Genomic DNA, 12,098 nt, shown 5'->3' with positions numbered 1-12,098 from the left:
ATAATTTCACGTAAAAGTTAAAATCTATATTTATTAATAACCACAATATCTTAAAAAATATATATCAATATTTTTCAAATTTTAACATATAATAAAACCAATATTACAAACCATATAATAATAAATTATATGAGCATAGGTCTAAAATTACAATCCCAACAATAAAAACATAAGCATACTGAGAAATACCAATATTACAACTTGTAGATGCAAAAATCTAGAACTAGGTGACTAAGTTGATAAGTTCGGATAGGACTAAGTGACTAGATTGATATAGATTTGTTGTTAAGTTTGTTGGATGAATGTAAAGTATTTTATCTTTATCTATAGACATTTGAATTATGTCAAGAATTTATTAGATAATGGTTTGAATAAGTCAAGAGTGTGTATAGTTGAAGTTCAAAAAGTCAAGAATTTTCCAGTTGAAGAAATCTATATCTGCTGAGAACACTTAACAACAGGTATCAACAGACACATTAGCAGAGTTGTTCCCAGTAGAGTCCTTCCGTCAAAAGAGTCCTATTGTGCCTCAAATTTCTAACAGACTCAATCCGTCAATAGAGTCCTACTATAGATCAAATACTAATCAGAATATTTAAGATAGAGATTTCGATTGGATAATTATATTTTTGGTCATATTTTCCAGAACTTGGAGAGATTGGAGCATGATCCAAGTGCTCGAGTGTAAGAAAATTCTCTCGAGAATTTTCTAGTTCTTTTTCTTCTTTCTCTCATTGAGTGCGTGCTTACTCTATGTTAGAGTTTGATTGATTGAGTTTAGCCACTGGAGGTTCAGGAGAGAAGTCAATAGTTTAAAAATCGCCAGAGATTTTGACTGCTACTGAGGTAGAGACAAACATGTCGTTTGTTAGGTCAAGTAAGAGAGTCAATTAGTAAATGTTTTGTAATTAAGAATTACTTGTAACTGATTTTCAAATAATAAAATTGATTTTTTTAGTTTTGGTTGGCTCGTAAGGTTTTACCTTTGAGGAGTTTTTCAAAAGGTTTTCCTTCGTAACCAGATTTAGTGTAACGCACTGTAATGGGGTTTTTCCCCAATCCATAGAATGTCTTAAGCCCAGCCATTGGGGACTCACTAGAAAATAAAGTATGAGAGAAGGAGAGGGGACAAGAAGGTACAATAAGGGACTAAGGCAAAGGGTGTTAGGAGGCATGAGAAAGTAATGTCAGCATAGGAAAAGAAGAGAAGTGACATAAAGTATGGTGTAAGGTGTCAGAAGAGAAAAGTAAGGAAGTGACATAAAGTAAGTGAGGGGCAGAAGATAAAAGGGAAGGGAAACCTACAGATGCAGTGGTCTTCTTCACTTTTGGACGCTGAGATCTTTTACACTCTTCACATTCTTCTGATCTTTCGACTTCTTTCGATTGTGGGAACTTCTTCTTCATCCAGAGAGCTCCAGAGAGAATTTCTTCTCTAGTAAATAATTCTACAGCTTCCATTGTACAGAGAGAAATGAGAGGCTACAAGAGACTATAAACAAGCTTATTATAATAGAATATTCCCTCCCCAAACTCTCATGGACGTAGGCCTAGTACCAAACCACATAAAATCTGTGTGTTCATCTCTTTATTTTTTGCATTTAAATATTGTCTATCGCCTAGGATGTACTAACTAACACCGTACAGCCGCACCGGTCCATTGCCAGGGGCTCACACACAGCATTGATCAAGGCTTATCTCTAAAGACCTGAGTTGCCGAGGCCTGGCCCAAGGGCGTGCTAAATACAACATCAACACGCACTTTATTTACTTTATGTATTTGATTGATTATCAAATTATTTCATTATTAATCACTAACCAATTTGTTGATTAAATTGGTAGAACATAGTAATACAATACAAGGATATTTGGATAATTGCACAACTTAACAATAATAAAATTCTAAACGGGTCAAAACGAATTGATTTCGTATTAAGCAGGTTGACCCATTATTGACTCGTTTATAAATCGTATCTTAAAGGATCAACACGTTTTAACTCGAACCCATTAACATCAATCCAAAACTCGCTAATTTTGTATCATATTCGTGTTGAGTTCACGGATCGTATCACATATTACCACCACTACATCTAATATTGCATGTGAAGGTGATAACGAATGAGATTAGGAGAGTCAAACCTAACCTCTGGTCCTCGAATAATAACTTCATGAAAATGACACGGAAAGACACTATAATTTGCTCATCTCAGCCTTTCCTTTTCAACACAGCGTGCAAAGCACGATGCTTTAATTCTACATTTTGTTGATTGTATTAATTTGGTCAAAACACAACAGCTTTGGCTCTTGGTAAGGATAGACTTCAATTATGAAAAGTATCTTCTCAGAAACAAGATGCATAAGATGCTGTTCAGTAGCTTTATCAGAATTCAGAACACCTTGTAATAATGCACATAGAGCAAACAAAACTACAACTGGCCGACTTCTACAAGCCAAAGGCCTATCTCCTTCCCAACTTTCCAACCAACTAGTACTTTACATTAAGCTACATTTGAACTGGGATTTTTTCAGATAAGTACATGATTAATTACTTGAATAAATGGGCGAGATCGGGATCATCCAAATCCACATCCAGCCATCCATGCAAGCGCATGTATTCAATATAATGTTCTGGCGGCTTCACAGCACGCGGATTTCTTGGAGTATAGCCATGAATCCGCTCAATGTCCCGAGCAAGCCACCGAGTATATGCAGGATCCAGAGGAGGCACAATCTTCAATAGTACCTCTTCCCTTTTTTGTTGCTTAACGGGTCGATTTCCCATGCTGACTTCCAGCTTAAACAAACAAATACATAAACCAGTCAACAAGAGGCACATTCCATGAGCAAACAAAATGCTTTCCTTTTATTAACTAACCAAAGATTCTATTAAAAAACACCAAAGGCATTGCCAAGTACATATACAAGAAGCAAAGAAGCAAACAAATTTATAATTGCATCTAGCTAACTATTCATGTTAACGGCTGTTAATGACATTGAGGGAACCACCCCATTGCATATCATTGCAACAATCCACAATATAGTTCGACACCATTGCATAAATGTGGAACTCGTATTGATATATTGATTCTCTTATTAAAAGTCCCACCTTGACAAGATTCCTAGAGTTACATCTAAAAATTTTGGTTGAAACATATGAAGGAACCAGAGAAAGATAATGCATTTTGACAGAAAGGCATTTTTGACAAAGCTAAGCACTTGACAGGAAAAAAAAAATGCTCAGAGCACAATACTTTGACGTTCACAGATGCTTGCTGGCCAACATTCATTATAATGAACAACTCATTGGCACCCAAAGATTTCAAATCACGAGTAAGGCTTACAAATAGAAGCTGCAGAAGCAGAAGATTGCATCAGAGCTTCACTTCCAAGAGATTTAGGTAAATCATTTAATGCATGTGAAAAAAGAAAACATGAGAGAAGGATGAACAGAAATACAGAACGGATTCACATAATGGCAATCCGTTCGCAACATGAGGCAAATACAAAAAAGGTTACAATGACCAAGAAATACACTGTAAAACCATTTTTCAAGCAAAAATTCACTTCTCCATCGAGTTAGCATTGAAATTGCGAGAATTCCACTGAACTGAACTGAACTAAAACAAATTAAGCCCTAACCACCAGTATTTTTTTAGTTGCAGGAGATATGATTCACATCCATTAACTAGTCTCTCATTAAAAGTGAATCCTATTCCATCCAAATTGAAAAAAGAAAAGAAAAAGAGAGAGTGGAAATGAGATAAATCAGAACACACCATGTAAAATTCCTATGTATCAGCCCTAGTTTGATAAATCAAAGAAACAGAGCACGTCATGCAAATTCGAGCAATAAATGTCAGAAAAAACTTTTGATTCTCAACCAACCCCGGTTCATCATTAACCCAAATCCACGGGCACAAAGTTAAACGAATATTTTTTTCTGTTTTTGTAAAGATTACGCTTAATAGCTTCTTGTTTCCTACCAATTCTCAGCAGCCAATCAGAAAAGTGGGATTAACAGAACCGCGATTATCAGAAACAAGAACTGGAGTCGGTGTTCAAATTATACAATTAATCAGACAAGTTAGACTACAATAGTTCGATTAGGAAATAAAAGACTACAATAGTTCAGAAATAAAATCAATATTCCAGTCCCCAAACGCCCAAGCGAAATATGGATCACAAATCCAGAAAAACCGCTTCCTAGCGGAGAAAACCAAGGAGAAAAAATGAAGAATCAAATAGAACAATGGAAACAAATACAATTACAGAGCTCTCGAATCAAATTGAGCTAATAGGATGACAGTACTGGGACAGTGAAGGAGCACTAACATACCCGTAAATCAAAGAGTTGTTTCGCTTTTCTCTCTTCCCTTTCTCGGCAAGCAAACAGCAAAGCGAAACCAATCACTTCGAATCGAGGAGTTTCGGATAGACAAGACATGATATAATGGGCCCTGGCCATGGTATGTAAAGTCCGTTTGGATTCAAAGATACGATGACTTGGTTTTAATGAAAGATAAAAGATAAAAATTAAATAAAATATTATTTTTTAATATTATTATTGTTTTGAGATTTTAAAAAATTGAATTTAAATTTGAAAAAATTGAATTATTTATTATATTTTATGTGAAAATTTAAAAAAATTATAATAATAATATGAGATGAGATAAAATACTTTTTGAATCCAAATAAGGCTTAAAGGTGTGGGCAGCGGGGGCTGCATCCCGCTATCTCGCCCCTGTCCGTCACACTTACTACACTACAACTTGTATAAAATATGCACTCGAAAATTTAAAAACTATATTATTAGTTTTTAAATCATGGTCATATTTACAAGTTTAAATTTATAATTTAGGTAAAAAAAAAGTGTTTTAGTCACTTTTGGGCCTAAGAATAATTTTTGGATCTAGTGGGCCATAGACACTATTGAAATGGGCGTGGGGGGGAGGGGGTGGATGACCCTCGGCACCCCCCGCTTGCGCATCCCGGGGGTGGGGTAATTAATAGTAATATATACACACTTAAACCAAATTTCATACGTTAATATCCTAAATTCAAAATTAAAAATTAGAAGAAGGCAATCCAACCACCCCATTTGAGGTGGCATGCCGCCATCTTTGGTCCCGCTGCAGAAGTGGCTACAGACCAACACAACTCTAGGATGTCGGAGATCCACTCCGGTTGAGTGCCAACCTAGATTTTTCTTTTGGTGACTTTACTCATGTATTCAATGATTTAACACTATACTCATATATAGTAACAAGACATTTTAATCTAATCTATAAGTCGCCTCCTCCGTAACTTGAACTCGTAATGTGATTTTTACTCTGATATCAATTGTTAACACTTCTAAAGTATTTGATCAAATACATTGAGGATTGCCCACTTTGAGGGAAACACCTCCAACAAAGAAGAAGAAGAATGAATAAGAAAGCTGAAGTTTCTAGTGTATTTCGATAGATCCCTTCTGAGCAGGGAATGCACCTTACATATTGATATCCCCAAACTGGGCTTACCTAGACAATAAGAAAATTAAATGCAAATGATTCAAATGTTATCACAGTAAGACTAAGTAGGTTTCAATGCTGGACAAGAAAAGTAAGGTTTTCTTCTTTTTATATTCATTACCGTATGGAAATTGTCTATCATATACAATTTTATTTGAGATTTTGTACCATTTCATTATCAAACAAGAGATTTCATTCTAACTAGTCAATCTTGTTGTCCATATGATTAAGTCAAGAGGAAATTAATTGGGTACATTAAACAAACTTCACAAATATAAATCAAAAAAGTAATATGATAAAAATATGAAGACAAAATACTAAGTACCCATAAATGTAACGAGTATGGTAAGAGAGATATAAACTCAATGTTTTATGAAGATTCAGTTCAATTACCTACGTCTCAGCCTCAAGCTACCTCTCAACCTCAAACTATCTCTCAACCTCAAAACATTTGGGTGGCGGCAATGTAAAGCTTATTCTTTAGTAACGTAATGTTTTTAATATGATATTATTTCACTAGAGATATTGAATTCATGTAATAAGTACTACTAGATAGACATCAATATGATCTAGTAGAGTTAAGTAATACTAGATACAAATCTCAAATGTAAAAGTTTCGCAATAGCCTTTTATTAAAAAAAAAAAAAAAAAAAAAAAAAAAGAGACCCCACAATGGAAAAGTGTGAAAAAAATTAATTTTTCTTAATGGGACCCACATTTTTATATAAGGATTGTATATTTGAGACTTGTATATAGTATTACTGTCTAAGTATTCAAATAATTTGAGTGTTTAACTACGTTAGTCAGGTAGTCTTATATGACTTAATAGTAATCTAAGATAGATTTACATCTTTAAATTGGCTAGAGTTTGAAAATCTCATATTTATAAGCGTTGTTCTTATTACGTACTTTCTAAATGAAATAAACTCAACCCACTTGACCTATGCATGGGCTCTACATACTTATTTACTTTTATTCATAAGGTTCAAACAAAACAAATATTTCTTTGAGTTCAATAAACAGAAGAAAATAAATAAGATTTAGATTTATGATTTTGGATGTCTTTGTGAAAAAGATTGAGATCCCATATAGTTATCTGTCCTAAATATTTTCTATAATGAAGAGAAAAATCAACAATGCATCCCCATAAATAGCTTTAACGGGAGACAACTAAACCATCTTTTGTCCCCAAAACTAAACAATACATCAGAAAATATAAAGAAGCTTTTGTCCCCAAAATTAAACCATCTTCCTAAACTAAACCAATTCCTAAATATTTGGATGTTGAGATGACTTGACTTGAATTGAGTTGTGAATAGTAATATTTTATGCGTCCCATTGAGATTGGTTTAACTTTTTTAAGTTAAGATAAGTTTAACTTTGTAGGTTAAGATGAGTTTAACATTTTTATGAGAAGTTGAAAAAGTAATGGGTCCCATCAATGATTAGTTTGAGATGAGTTGAATTTAGTTCAACAACCAAACAGAGTACTTTCGTTTGAAGTTTTAAGAAAGTTTATTTTTCTTACTTTGAAAACCATCACATTATTTTAGTTTAAGGATGTCTTGATTTTTTGTCAATTAACCTCGTAAAATAAATTTGGGTGTTTGAAGCCAATATGTTGGGAATATGCTACCAAATTCTGAAAATCGACCACTTATTAAAGAAGTTATATATACAGTTTAGATGGAATAGTTTTGAGGCTTCAGTATGCTCATGGTAAGGTGGAAGTTCAAAGCTTTTAGAATGATGTTGACATACGACAATAGATAAATCAGCTCCTAGTGTTTTAGTGTATTAAATAATTGTCATATATACATCGTTTATCCAACGTTGTGTCTATTTGTGTTCCAACTTTTCTTTCATACACCAATGAAACGTTGCGGTGAGACCATTTTGGTATGATTTGACAGGGGAAAGCCCCAAGTACAATTACAAAATGCTAGACTGTTTGCTATCAACCATAGCACATATCCCTTTACGATTTGACCCTTACAAATATAGACCAATATGATCATAAAGAGACAAGTGTGTAACAAGAAACTCCAAAATGGCAATTGAAAATTAAACAAATTAGATAGTTTTATGGATCTAAATCAAGAAATTCTCTCGAGCACGATGATGAGCAAGTCCCCTCCTCTAGTGTTACCATAGATTGGCATGCAATTCCAGGAGGATTATCTCTATATAAACCTCTGGAGTAGGTATGCCGGTAACTCATTCAATTCATCAAATCTTAGCTGCAACAATACAAATCATGGGGCTCACTAACCATGGGCAAATCATTTGTTTGGCTTTGATCCTCACTTTGGGAGCTTTGGCTTCTCAAGCTGCCGCTCGCACCCTCCAGGATATAGGAATGCATGAGAAGTATGAGCAGTGGATGGCTCGTTATGGGCGTATATATGAGGACACTTATGAGAAAGAGAAGCGTTTCAAAATATTCAAAGAAAATGCGGCATACATAGAATCATTTAATGGTGCAGCAAACAAGCCATACAAGTTAGGAATCAACCAATTTGCAGATCTTACAAATGAAGAGTTCGTAGCCACGCGAAATAGATTCATGGGGCATGAATGCTCGACACAAGCTTCTTCTTTTAAATATGAAAATGTAACTGTGTTGCCTTCTGTAATGGACTGGAGAAAGAAAGGAGCAGTAACACCCATCAAAGACCAAGGCCAATGTGGTAAGTGCCTAATTTTGAAATGATCTATACTCATTGTAAGATTCTTAACTCTTTCTTGTGATGAAATGTAGGATGCTGCTGGGCATTTTCAGCAGTGGCAGCCATGGAAGGAATTACCAAGCTATCAACTGGTAAATTAATCTCTTTGTCTGAGCAAGAGTTGGTAGACTGTGACATTAAAGGAATTGACCAAGGCTGTGGTGGCGGTTTGATGGATAATGCATTCCAATTCATCCAACATAATCAAGGCCTCACTACAGAAGCCAACTATCCTTACAAGGGTGTTGATGGAACCTGCAACACAAAGGAAGAATCCAACCATGCTGCCAAGATAAATGGATATGAAGATGTGCCAGCCAATAGCGAAAAAGCACTTCTTAAAGCTGTAGCTAATCAACCAGTTTCTGTTGCCATAGATGCTGAAGGTTCTGATTTCCAATTCTATTCAAGTGGTATTTTTACTGGAGAGTGTGGCACTAGCCTAGACCATGGTGTTACCGCTGTTGGTTACGGGATCACCAATGACGGGACCAAGTATTGGCTAGTGAAGAACTCATGGGTACAGAATGGGGTGAACAAGGGTACATAAGGATGCAAAGAGATATTGATGCAGAGGAAGGCCTATGTGGTATAGCAATGCAGGCCTCTTATCCAACCGCATAAGTTTAGAAACTATAATCAATGTCATAGTCGACTATACCACATATAAATATAATGCGCTGCTCATTTTAAATCCCCTCAATTTCTGTTGCTCAGAGTCTATGCGCTGCTCATTTTAAATCCCCTTATTCGTGGTGGAGGAATACCATATCACAAAAAAAAAAAAAACCAAGGCTTGGAAAGACCGTACTTATTAAGAGTTTAACTTCCACTCATACCTCGATTTATCAGTAAGAATTTAATTTCATCTTCCTCTTCCCTCTCATAACTGGATCATGGATAAGAATTTAAGTCCCTTTCACAACTGAATCATGGGTAAGAGTTTAAGGCCTGGTTTGTTTTCGCATATAAAATGAGTTGAGATTAAAATTAAAAATTGAATAAAATATTGTTAGAATATATTTTTTTAATATTACTATTGTTTCTAGATTTGAAAAAGTTGAATTGTTTATTTTGTTTTGTGCGGAAATTTGAAAAAGTTGTAATGATTAGATGAAATGAGTTGAGAAGTGTTATGAAAATAAACGAGGCCTTTCTCTCAAGTTTATTAGTTCATATTATAGATACTTCATTTACCAAATTATGAAAATATCATCTTGCTCTTGCACTATCTTTTTTTTATCATTATTATCTATCCGCTAATCTTGTTGAAGTTAATCATAATACCTACATTTTTTCTTCTTTGCTAAAATCATTCAATTCTTCTTGTCTTGTAACATATTTAACAAGAAACCTAATATTATTATCATCTCATTAATTTCTCATATGTACCAATTGTATTATTAAAAGTAGTTGTTCAATACTAATAAATGAACATGAAACCATAAGCTTAAAATTAATTAGAATCAAACCAAATTAAACAACCGAACCAACATCACCAATCCACCCAATATTTTTCAACCCAACTACTAGATTTCAAATTACAACTGACAGTTGATTCTCTATTCATTTACAATTTATAAACTGAACAAGTGATTTCGAAGAAAATTCTAAAGATGATAGGGCTCACCATCAAGTAGGAAGTGTAAGCCAACAAAATTGAAGCATAACAAGAAGAGGTAGCATATCGTTGTTTGAGATTTATTGGCATCAAAACCGTCTCATTTCATTTAAATTCTTCTTCTTCTTCTTCTTCTCCTCCTCCTCTTGCTCCTCTCTCTCTCTCTCTCTCTCTCTGTGGAAAGATTATCTTCTGCGGGGCAATGCCCTATCTGCTAGTTACTACACCATTGACAAGGAGGAATGAACCAACAAGATAGAGTCGAGAGAGGAAGCTAGGAAAAGGGGGTTGGGGCATTTGGTTTGGAGAATCTAATATTTTCTTGGACACTCACATTCCAAAGATGTAATATTTGATAATCAGATATCCAAGAATATAACGGAATCTTAAAAGATTCTTAGAAATACAACACTCTTTCTCATATTTGGTTTAGAGTACGTCTACGTACAGTCCTCATTAGGGGCCAGCATGTGCATGAAATGGATCTTTTTTGTAATTTTTCCTATAGTTTTGGTCAAATGACATAAATGATCCTGAGTCCATTTTCCCTCTCTCTAGCTATTCTCTTCAGTTCATCTCTCTCCTTCTCTTCGACAGAACTCTCTCTAGTGTCTCTTTTGTCCAACACCGTCGGCCAATCTTCAATCTCTGTCCTCCACCATTGTTGGCCACCTCCACCACCGTGGCCCTCCTCAACCACCGGCTTCCTCGTGTATCACTCGGCAAGCAACAAGTTTCATATTTCTTCCCGACTCTATTCGATTCGAGCTCCTTCTGCCAAAGTCGGCGTGATCTTTTCCTCCACCATCGTCACTCGCCGACCACGTAAAACCTTTGAACCTTCATTCTTTTGTTAATTTTTTTTCATATCTTTTATTTGGCATATATATATATATATATAGGATATAATGAAAATTCTTTGGTAATTTTATATGGGCATTGTGATTTTATACAGAGATAAAAGTGGTTGGGTGAAGTGAATCCAAGTGTGGTGAACCTTTGTTTTTCTGTTAATTTTTTTTGCATTTCTTTTGGTTCTGCAGATTTATATATATATATATATATATATATATATAGGATATAATGAATATTATTCTGTAAATTTATATTGACATTGTGATTTTATACAGACACAAAAGTGGTTTGGTGAAGCTTGAATTCAAGTGTGGTGAACCTTCATTTTTCCGTTATTTATTTATTTTTTTTTTTTTGGCATTTCTTTTGGTTTGGCATATATATATATGATAAGGCGCGGTAAACTTATATGGTAATTGGTGTATGATACGGACGCAAAAGTGGTTGGGTGAAGTGTGAATCCAAGTGTTTTATTCCCATGACATGATCTACAATCTCATTTCAATACTTATGCATATGAATTAGATAGATATTTTGTAAATTCCGTTTTCAATACCTACTTGTCTCTCTTGTCCAACATTTTTTCTATGGTCATCATATCCCACATTAATTTTTTCTCATCTTTATTATTACAAAGAGAGTATGTGTGAAAGAACTAGATCCCATGAATTTTTTTGTTATGAATAGGATGGAAAGAAATAGCAAAAGCAATCAAACGAACGAGGTGGCTGAACCCACCTCATCTACTAGACGAGCGTTGTTTTCTTCTAAAAGCAGTACTTATCCGAATACTCCAAATGTGAGAGAGAAACATGTAGATGAGGAGGTATTAGAGTCAACGTCAGGGAATGCTAATGAGGAGGTATTAGAGCCAATGCCGAGCTCTAATGATGATGAGGAGGCGTTAGAGCCAACACCAGGAAATGATGAGGGGGTGGTTTCAAAGCCAATGGTTGGGATTTTTTTAAAACTGAGTAGGAACTCATTGAGTACTGTAAGAAATATGGAAAACAGGCTGGGTTTTGCATAATGACACAACGAAGTAAAATGGATCATGATGAGAGTGTTAGATATGTAACACTTGGTTGTGCTCGTGGTGGTAAGAAAAGGAATCATACTTCCAACCTCGCTAAACCACGCTCGATAATGAAGATTGATTGTAAGGTGAAGATCAATGCAATCTTGGTTGGTGGGGTGTTGCGAATAAGTATTGTTGAGAATGCACACAGCCATGACCTAAGTCCAAGAAAGGTAAGATTCTTTAGATGTCATCGAGCTATTGATAATTCTATCAAGAGGCAGCTAGACATTAATGAACCTTAAAATCAATCTAGTGGTTGGGTTGACAAAATATTGGGTGGATATAATGAAAATTATTTAGAT

General features: G+C 34.9%; 2 protein-coding genes across 3 annotated transcripts; one reads left to right on the top strand and one right to left on the bottom strand.

Annotated features, from left to right (window-relative positions):
* Nucleotides 1-2,302: 2,302 nt before the first annotated feature.
* Nucleotides 2,303-4,470, bottom strand: LOC121241662. Of its 2 annotated transcripts, none has more exons than XM_041139528.1 (2): nucleotides 4,337-4,470; nucleotides 2,303-2,794 (listed from the first exon to the last, which is right to left on the bottom strand). In XM_041139528.1, the coding sequence occupies exons 1-2, from the start codon at nucleotides 4,463-4,465 to the stop codon at nucleotides 2,546-2,548; spliced, it is 378 nt and encodes a 125-aa protein (XP_040995462.1). In that variant the 5' UTR covers nucleotides 4,466-4,470; the 3' UTR covers nucleotides 2,303-2,545. The 2 variants fall into 2 exon arrangements, with proteins under 2 accessions (XP_040995462.1, XP_040995463.1); XM_041139529.1 differs by lacking the exon at nucleotides 4,337-4,470 and adding an exon at nucleotides 2,959-4,318 and having other exon boundaries at nucleotides 2,303-2,905.
* A 3,297-nt stretch (nucleotides 4,471-7,767) lies between these two features.
* Nucleotides 7,768-8,853, top strand: LOC121241356 (senescence-specific cysteine protease SAG39-like). Its single transcript, XM_041139092.1, has 2 exons — nucleotides 7,768-8,200; nucleotides 8,272-8,853. The coding sequence occupies exons 1-2, from the start codon at nucleotides 7,768-7,770 to the stop codon at nucleotides 8,787-8,789; spliced, it is 951 nt and encodes a 316-aa protein (XP_040995026.1). The 3' UTR covers nucleotides 8,790-8,853.
* Nucleotides 8,854-12,098: the final 3,245 nt, after the last annotated feature.

The sequence above is a fragment of the Juglans microcarpa x Juglans regia genome, chromosome 7S (genome assembly GCF_004785595.1).
Source record: "Juglans microcarpa x Juglans regia isolate MS1-56 chromosome 7S, Jm3101_v1.0, whole genome shotgun sequence".
Classification (NCBI taxonomy): Eukaryota; Viridiplantae; Streptophyta; class Magnoliopsida; order Fagales; family Juglandaceae; genus Juglans; species Juglans microcarpa x Juglans regia.
Note: the sequence above shows the minus strand (reverse complement) of the source record. Positions and strands in the feature narration are given on the sequence as shown.

Excerpts from the sequence above, each read along its gene's own strand:
- LOC121241662 (XM_041139528.1), bottom strand. The coding sequence starts at position 4,465 with ATGGCCAGGGCCCATTATATCATGTCTTGTCTATCCGAAACTCCTCGA. Across the intron at positions 2,795-4,336 it reads AACAACTCTTTGATTTACGG|CTGGAAGTCAGCATGGGAAA; the intron begins GTATGTTAGTGC and ends TGTTTGTTTAAG.
- LOC121241356 (XM_041139092.1), top strand. The coding sequence starts at position 7,768 with ATGGGGCTCACTAACCATGGGCAAATCATTTGTTTGGCTTTGATCCTC. Across the intron at positions 8,201-8,271 it reads CAAAGACCAAGGCCAATGTG|GATGCTGCTGGGCATTTTCA; the intron begins GTAAGTGCCTAA and ends GATGAAATGTAG.